At 36.7% G+C, this 8825-nt stretch overlaps 1 protein-coding gene across 12 annotated transcripts in view; it reads left to right on the top strand.

Annotated features, from left to right (window-relative positions):
* Positions 1-8825, top strand: part of OSBPL8 (oxysterol binding protein-like 8) — a 160973-nt gene that overhangs the window by 60843 nt on the left and 91305 nt on the right. For 5 of the 12 annotated variants that reach the window (XM_014531650.1, XM_014531651.1, XM_014531656.1 and 2 more), the window contains one exon: positions 8243-8281. The exons of 4 other annotated variants lie outside the window; for them this stretch is intronic. In XM_014531650.1, the coding sequence (XP_014387136.1) occupies positions 8243-8281 (39 nt within the window). Of the gene's footprint in view, positions 1-4343; positions 4433-5544; positions 5549-8242; positions 8282-8825 lie in introns of those variants that run through there. 3 more of the 12 variants (XM_014531653.1, XM_014531652.1, XM_014531654.1) reach the window with 2 other exon arrangements.

Genomic DNA, 8825 nt, shown 5'->3' with positions numbered 1-8825 from the left:
CTCTCTCTCTCTCTCTCTCTCACACACACACACACACACACACACACACACACACAGCAGTGCACGAATTTCGTGCATCGGGCCTCTAGTTTTTTTAAAAGCCCATCATGTACTCTTTGGGGGTCTTCTATTTTGTGAATGTGGCACTTTTGCTTCTATCTTACATCTCTCTTAAGTTTTTTAAATATTTTCCATCTTTTTTCTCCTTATGCCTTCTTGTTGAATTCTTTTATTATTATTCCAGCTCACTAATTTATTATTGTGTCTTCTTGTTGTTGTTGAGACCTGCTGAATACTTTATTTTACCATGCTATCTTATAGCCGGTATTGCTAGCTGTTTTCTTTATGATTGCTTGGTTCTGCTTTATTTTTACAATATTTTTCCATGTCTTTATTATGGTTATTTTAAACTTAGTTCACTAATTTTTGCTTCTTCTACCAAGATTTTTCAGTTTGTTTTCTTTCACAGCACTTGAGCTCCGTAGGACATTATTTTTGTTTGTGAGCTTATACTTTCTTGGAAATAATATTCTCCTGGGACTATTAACTGCCTTGTCTCATGCTGTCCCAGATAAAAAGGGAGGGACACAGAGACTCTTTTGTTCAACCTAGGGAATACATGTGTTAGGGTAGAGAACCTCTTCTTAAAATTGTTGCTTCATCATTCCTCATTTGCCCCTTCCACTCTTAAGTTCTGTTTCTTAGAGAACTTTTTGTATTTGTGCTGTGGGCCATAGTTCTTTTCCACAAGCTGCCTCCTTATTTATATTCAATTCATTTGGGGGAAAGGGCAGTGGAAGGTAGTGGTCAGTTTCTTCATTGGCATGTCTGTGCATACTACAACTGTACATGTGCACAGTTTAAAAACAAAAGTCTTTAGAACTGTGTTTAATGCCTCTGGTTGGTTGAAAATCTTTTTCTGCCCTGGTGGTAAAGACAAGAAGGACAGTGATCTATCCATTATTGCAAAGAGAAAAGGGCACAGAACAATGGCTCCCAATCTTACTTCCTACCTCCACCTCCCTTACCTTCCTCCATCTGTGGTACTATACTCTCTTCTACTCGAGGGTTGCTCCCCATCCATCCATCACTAGGCATGGCTTTAGGGAGGGTGTTAGTTACTTATAAGTGACTCAGTTCCCATTTGCAAAAAGAAATCGATTACTTTCTTTTTGGCTTTGTGTTCCCAGCATGAAGAATGGCTAAGGTGGTGGCTGAAAATGGACTAAGGATTCAAAAGAACAGTAGCTATATTGGGCAGTTCATTAATATAAGATCCTTGCCCGCTGTCACATGCCCACAATTTAAAGGTCAAAAGTAGAACTATTAAGGTAACTATCTCCCAAGTAAATAGGTCATGCCATTTACCCAGTAGATTTCTTTTTTTGCTAAACTAGACTTGAGGAGGAAAACTGACTTTTTAAAGATTTGTTATTTCTTTCAATATCCATAAATAATGCAATATTTAGTTTTTTAATGTATAGATTAAAGATTTTTCATAAGCATTATTACTTGCTGTTTCTCCTTCATTTTAAGACATGCAGGTGCATCTTGTAAGCAGGATACAATTAAAGCCAAGACACCCACAGCTCTGCATTGAGCTCTTAATTATAATTACAGTGGGGCCTTGACTTACGAGTGTCCCAACTAACGAGTTTTTTGAGATACCAGCTGTCTCTCCGCCGATTTTTTGCATTGAGTTGATAGAGTAATTTGAGTTAATGAGCTCCTTAACGAGCTCCTTAAGGAGCTCGGTCTCGGAACGAATTAAACTCGTAAGTCAAGGCCCCACTGTACGTGCATTAAGAATCTTAACATAAATTTCTTCCTACTTAAAAATAAAATAACATGGGAGTCCCATAAACCTCAGAAAGAGGTTTTATGCAAAGGATTGGGGTTTTATCATGTTGGAGATACATGAAGATAAATTTGATTTAAAGTTAGAGAAAATCTATACCTACCAACTGTGATGGGAGAGCAAGGAAGGATTTTTATCCAGACTCAAGATCACTTTAGTAGGTTTTCATTAACTTATGGCGATTTCAGAAGTCCCCTACTGTAAATTTATAATTTAATATAAATTTAAAGTGAAAACAGCAGCAATGGAGCAAAAAAGAGATTGGGAGAGAGAATGAACTTTTTAGTGTGTATGTGTATATGTATATGGATTTATATTAATGTATGTACATGCACATACATTAATATAATGTATACACATGTACATGTACACATAAAATTTAATTTTGGTCAAACATTTATTGAGTTTAGCAAACTAACCTACCTTCAGTGATAATACAGCTATGTTGCTAGGTTTTTTACTATATTATGTTCAGAGCAGGTTTTTGAGTCTTACAGGGAATATTGTTTACTACTTTAGGGGAATTAGTAGAAAGTAAAACTAGAGGAAATGAGTAACAACTAATATTTATTAAATTTCTATTATGGCCCCGCTGGTTTGGCTCAGGTTGAGCGTCGACCCAGGAACCAGGAGGTTGCTGGTTTGATTGCTGGTCACAGGTCACATGCCCTGGTTGCAGGCTCGATCCCCAATAGGGGCTGTGCAGGAGGCAGCCAATTGATGATGTTCCTCTGTCATGGTTGTGTTTGGGCTACTGTATTTGTGTGGAGAGAAAACAATTTTTTTGCACAATTTTTATGAGTCCTGACCTTCTCATTTATCGTCTCCATAATACTGTGAGGTATATAATATATATTACTGTCTCTGCTTTAAGAGATGAAGAAATTGAGGCTCTGAAGGGGTTATAATTTTCCTAAGATCACATTGCTAGTCAGTGGGTATGTTAAGGTTTCAATACAGATACTCTAATTCTGTTATTCTTGTCATTGAATGCAAAGGCTAATATGTTTATGTATAAATGGATATGTTTTATACCTAGCCTTTTTTAAACATTCCTTTAAAGTTTTTACATACATTGCCTAATGTATACTTTGAAAAGTATGTAGTACATGATTTATTTTATTTAACCCAAAGCTTTGTTCACCTGTAACTAATTTTGACTTTTTTATCTGGGGTGAATATTTCAGCATTTAGGCACCATGTAGTTGCTGACACATGAAGAGCCGTTGCTAACTGCATTTTTATGTGTGGTAGATACTATGAATCATGGAGGTTGATATTTCTGTAATATTATTCACAATCTTGTCTGTGGCTTGCTACTGAACACCATGATATACCAATCAGTCATATGTTAGAAATAGAATAGAATTCTAGAAGGAAAGTATTTGCTATGTAGTCCTTAAGTCTTTTTTAAAATTACCTTTCAATTATAGTTGACATTCAATATTATATTAGTTTTAGCTGTACAGCATCATGCTTAGATATTTATGTAACTTATAAAGCGATCCCCTGATAAGTCTAGTACTCACCTGACACCATACATAGTTATTAAAATACTAGAGGCCTGGTGCACGAAATTTGTGCATTGGCGGCAGGGGGGGGGGTCCCCTCTTCCAGTCCAGGACCATTCACCTGCCTGCCTGCCTAATCGCCCTAACCACTCTGCCTGCCTAATCGCCCTAACCACTCTGCCTGCCTGCCTGATCACCCCTAACCGCCTCTGCCTGCCTGCCTGATCGTCCCTAACCCCTCTGTCTGCTGGCCTGATCGCCCCTAACCGCCCTCCCCTGCCAGCCTGATTGCACCTAACTGCCCTCCCCTGCCGGCCTGATCGCCTCTAACTGTTCCCCTGCCGGCCTGATTGCCCCTAACCGCCTCTGCCTTGGCCCCTGCCACCGTGGCTTTGTCTGGAAGGAGGACCGGATGACCGGAAGTTGTCCGGTTGACCTGGTTTAATTAGCGTATTACCCTTTTATTAGTATAGCTAATTGACAATATTCCCTATGCTGTACTAGTCCTTATGTCTTAATTCAGATCCTGGTCATGATTAAATATAGGATATAGGCTCATGCATCTGTATGAAGAATTGGCCACAGTGAAATTCCAAGTGACATAAGCTCTTATTTCAGACTCAAAATCAAAATAATTTAAATAGGTCGTAAGAGCAAGCATCATACACTGAAATATTTATATACATGAGCTATCTCATAGAACTAGTTTCATACCTAACCTGGCATGATTGTGATGTGATAACATGATTTCTGTTAATTCATAACATTTTCAGGTAACCATGGATGGTTAGGTTGGATATAGAGGAGAATGTTAGTAAGGTCAAAGGCCATGATTATGGGTTTATTTTTTTAGTAGACAATCACTTTTCCCCCCTGATTTCATAACCACAAACTTCACCAGCAGTCTCACCAGATGCACGGCATTAGTTACAATTGACATATTGATTGATTTTGAACTTTCCTTGTATATGAAGACCTAGATGAAGGAGATTGATGTAATCATGGCAAGAGACCATTAGTACTGAAAGAAATACAATTTCTGTTCCATTACCAAAAACCAATGGTGAATCTGTAACAATGTTATTTATAAAGGACAGAATTATTTAAGAGAAAGGATGGGGGAATTCCTAACATTGGAATTTGGGCATATGACGATAGCCAAGACTGATAGTTGAAGAAAATATGAATATGCTTTAAGCACAACTAAGGATATTTTTAGCATTGAGGCACTTTTTTATGTTGAATTTTTAGTATAATAATTTTAGGACAGTTCTCATGAACAAATAAGAAAATTAAATTTAAGATATTTATTTGTTTACCCAGGGAATCTTGTAGAGAGATTTCATGATTGTAATCCATATTAGTTCTTTGTGTATCCATATTAAGTGTGCAGAATGTTAAGTTTTGTAAAGTACAAAGATGAATAAGACTTGTTTTTTGCTGTAGAGAATTTAAGCTAATTCATTTAGTAAACAAGTAACTCAGCAAGCTACATGTAAAAAATTCTTTGCTAGATATTAGGATTATAATAATGATTATGCCCTTTTCATTTATGCATTTATTCAGTATTTATTGAGTGTCTACCATGTGTCAGGTTCTGTTCTAGTTTTAAGCAGTACAACAGTGAACAAAACAAAGTTCCTACTCCAGTGAAACTAACATTCTAGTGGAAGAAGAAAAAAATACATTATATACTACTCGAGGCCCAGTGCATGGATTCGTGCACTGGTGAAGGGCGTGGCCTGCGGGGCTAGGCTGCTGTGGGAGCGCCGCTCAGCCACTCATCCCAGTCAGCTGAATGGCTGTGGACCCGCCCTCTGAGCGGCTGCTCCTGCTGTGGGAGCGCCACTCATCCAGGTCAGCCAAATGGCACTCCCATTGTGGGAGCACACTGACCACCAGGGAGCAGCTCCTGCTTTGAGCTTCTGCCCTCTGGTGGTCAGTTCGCATCATAGCGACTGCTCGACTTATCATTCTGGTCGTTCCACCATTTTGTCACTGGGCTTTTATATATATAGATGTTATGTGATGATTGTTGTGATGAAAAATAAAGCGGGGAGAGAGTACTGGCATAGGGGATGGATGTTGTTGTTTTCTAGGAATATCATGGAAGTCTTCTGATGAAGTGACTTTTGAACAGAGTCCTAAATGTAGTTTTCTAGGCAGAGAAAAGAGCCAAGTTTGGAACTCACAGGTCTGTTAGGCAGATTGCTGATTGGGCTGTAAGTGTTGAGATTTGGGGTAAAGGTGAGTGAGAGGTCTTTCCACCTCCTTAGTCAGGAAGACGGAGGTACAGGGGCAATGTCCTTAGAAACATGTGGAGCTCCTTTCTGCAGTTCTGCCTGATAGAAGGATGCAGTGACAATCAGATGGAATATCCCTTTTTCTGCCTGGCTGGGATATAGTATCCCTTTGTTATGCTTGACATGGGAAGTTAGGAAAGATCTTAACCAAGGATGTGATATTTTATCTGGGGTAAGAAGAATGAATGTACTGGGAAGGTGATTGGGATGGTCTTAAGGGGTTGGAGCTCAGGAGAGGGTAGGTGGGAAACTAATTTGGGGAATTGTCAAGGAATAGAGCCCATTTAAAAATCAAGTCAGGGAAAGCATATTGAATGAGGACAGGAGAGATTCCAGAGTGCAGCCTTGGGAAATAACTATCTTAAGCAGGCAGAAAAGGAAGGGAGCCAAGCAGAGAGAGGGAAGAAGAGAAAGCAGAGAAAATAGCTGGAAAACTAGGAAAGGGAAGAGAGTTTTGAGAAAAGGAGTGGCCAGTAGTGGCAAATGCTAGATAGAGAGTGGTCAATTAAGTTGAGCTGGGGAAAGGTAAGGTTGTACTAGACCTGAGCTGTCCATTAGGGCAACTATTTATGGCAAATTTACATTTAAAGTAATTAAGTTAAATATTTAATCTCTCAGTCTCACTCGCTACATTTCAACAATTTAATAGCTATATGTAGCTATATTTGTTGATTAGCATAGATATACCAGTAGAATATTTTCATCATTGCAGAAAGTTCTATTTGACAGAACTGTGCTAGACCATTATAATACCAGGAAAAAGTTAAACAACAGTTTAATTTTTTATGATAGCAACAGAGAAAATACTATAAGATAACTATGAATTGTAAAAACAAACAAGTTGATATTTTAAGGCCAGAGTTGGGGAAAGATAACTTTAGCTTGAAGTTTGGTAGCAGAATTGGCTATTTGAGTTGAGCCTTCAGGGTCAGAGAACTTTCGAGCTATTGAGCAGGGAAGCAAAAAGAAAACAGGTACAAAATTGCAGATTACTCTGAGCAATCAATTTTCCTAGATAGAATTTACATAAGTGGAGCTGTGGAGTGCAAGGCTATTTCATAGGAGATCAAAACATTTCTGTGGAGTGAATAATTGTAGAAAATTTAAATATCGGTGTTTGGAGCTTATTTTCTAAGTAATGGGTGCTATCAATGTTTTTAAGTTAAGGAGGAGCAACATGGCTAAAGTCATAGTTGGTAAATTAATCATTTCCTTCTCCATCCGTAGTCTTGGTCATTTGTTTTACTACTAAGTAATTTTGCCTTACATCTATATATTGCTTTAAAAAAAAAATCTATAAAGCAGCCCTAGCCAGATTGGTTCAATGGATTGAGTGTCAGCCCATGGACTGAAGGGTCTTGGGTTTGATTCTGGTCAAGGGCATGAACCTTGGTTGCAGGCTCTATTCCTGGCCCTGGTTGGGGCACGTGCAGGAGGCAACCAATCAATGTGTCTCTCTCACATTGATGTTTCTCTCTCTCTGTCTCTGTCTCTATCCTTCCCTTCCACTCTCTCTAAAATATCAATGGGAAAATATCCTCAGGTGAGGATTAACCAAAAAAAAAAAATCTATAAAGCAAAGTCTGGAAAGTTGTAAGTTTTAATAATTATGTATTCATAGAGGAAAAAATTAACTTCACAGAAGTTAAATTACTTGCTAATTATAAGGCTAGCTTCAAGAATGAGTAATTTAGGTAGACTGGAGATAACTTGTCAAATAAATTACTACACAATACATATAGTCTTCAATATATGGTGATTGTCTTGACAGTAGGAAACATGTCTTTATCATGTTTGTGAATTTTAGTACCTAACATAGTAAATGAATGAAGTGAGATTGAATGCAGGAATATCTATTGAAAGGGAGATAGATGCAAAATTTGATAAATGAGATAAGTGGATCTGGCCCTACATTGTATTAATAGAAATTGAAAGAAAGGGCTTGGTGTGAGAAAGACATTGTCTAGGTAAAAATCATCAGAACTTAATGACTTGTTCAGATGTAAGGGAAAAAGAGTTTCAGATGACTAAAGGGTTTAGGAAGATGGTACCATTGAAAAATTAGGCAAATTGATATGGAATCTTGTTTCTGAGGAAAACTGCTGAGTGCTCTTCGTTACATAATGTTTTGTAAAACAAACTAAAGCCCTTCCTTTGTTAATAAAATTCTATAACAAGAACTTAATTTGCAATAATGTCCGAACATACAGATGGCAATGCTTTGTAATGAAGGTCTGTGAAAAAACAAAGAACATTCCAGAGAGAACTTCACAGGTTAGAAGATTGACTAATTTCCTAAAGCCTCAGGATTTTTTTTTTTTTTTTTAAGGATTTAGTTTCTGGTGTAAGCTTAATATTGCACTCTTTTCTTTCTTTCTTTCTTTCTTTCTTTTCTTTGCTTTTCTTTCTTTCTCTCTCTCTCTCTCTCTCTCTCTCTCTCTCTCTTTTTTTTTTGCTACTTAAAGATTAATGCACCTCTTAATTCATTTACTCAACTGTGGGTGCTGTCTAGATTCAGATTCTGGTGTATGAGATTAAATCACTCCTGAGAAAATTTGTTTCTTTTTTAGATCTTGCCATATTCAGAAGTTGCTGAAGGTGAAGAGACAGTGAGTAATATATATGGTGTTATTTTTTTGAAATGTTAACATTTTAATATATTTTTTTAGGATTTCAAGTTGGATTCTTAAAATATATTTTTATTGGATTTAATCATAGATTATTTTGTCATTCTAAGAAGTAGCTAATGTAGCCTAAAAAGGTTAGTTTAAAAAGTGTTTTTATTTTTTTCAAAATGTAAATAGGCATAATCATTTTTACTGTAAGAATAATACATAGTACTGTGGCATAGTTAAACAATATAAAATATAATGAAATTCTACCTTATAAAGCTAACCACTGTTAATATTTTGGTGACATATTTCCTGTGTGTTCATATGTGTATATCTTACATATGAAATTTTAGAGAAGTGGAGTCATATCATACATACTTTTTTATAAAGTACTTTTAAAAGCCAATATATAATGGATGTTTTTTAGTCAATGAAAAAAACCTTTAATGACTAATGATAGTATTTTATTATATGACTATATTTTTAATTTATACCTTGTTTTAAATAGGTTAGATGACTGTAAATGATATTGTGAAATATA

This window comes from Myotis brandtii, unplaced genomic scaffold (assembly GCF_000412655.1).
Source record: "Myotis brandtii unplaced genomic scaffold, ASM41265v1 scaffold82, whole genome shotgun sequence".
NCBI classification, from domain to species: Eukaryota; Metazoa; Chordata; class Mammalia; order Chiroptera; family Vespertilionidae; genus Myotis; species Myotis brandtii.
Note: the sequence above shows the minus strand (reverse complement) of the source record. Positions and strands in the feature narration are given on the sequence as shown.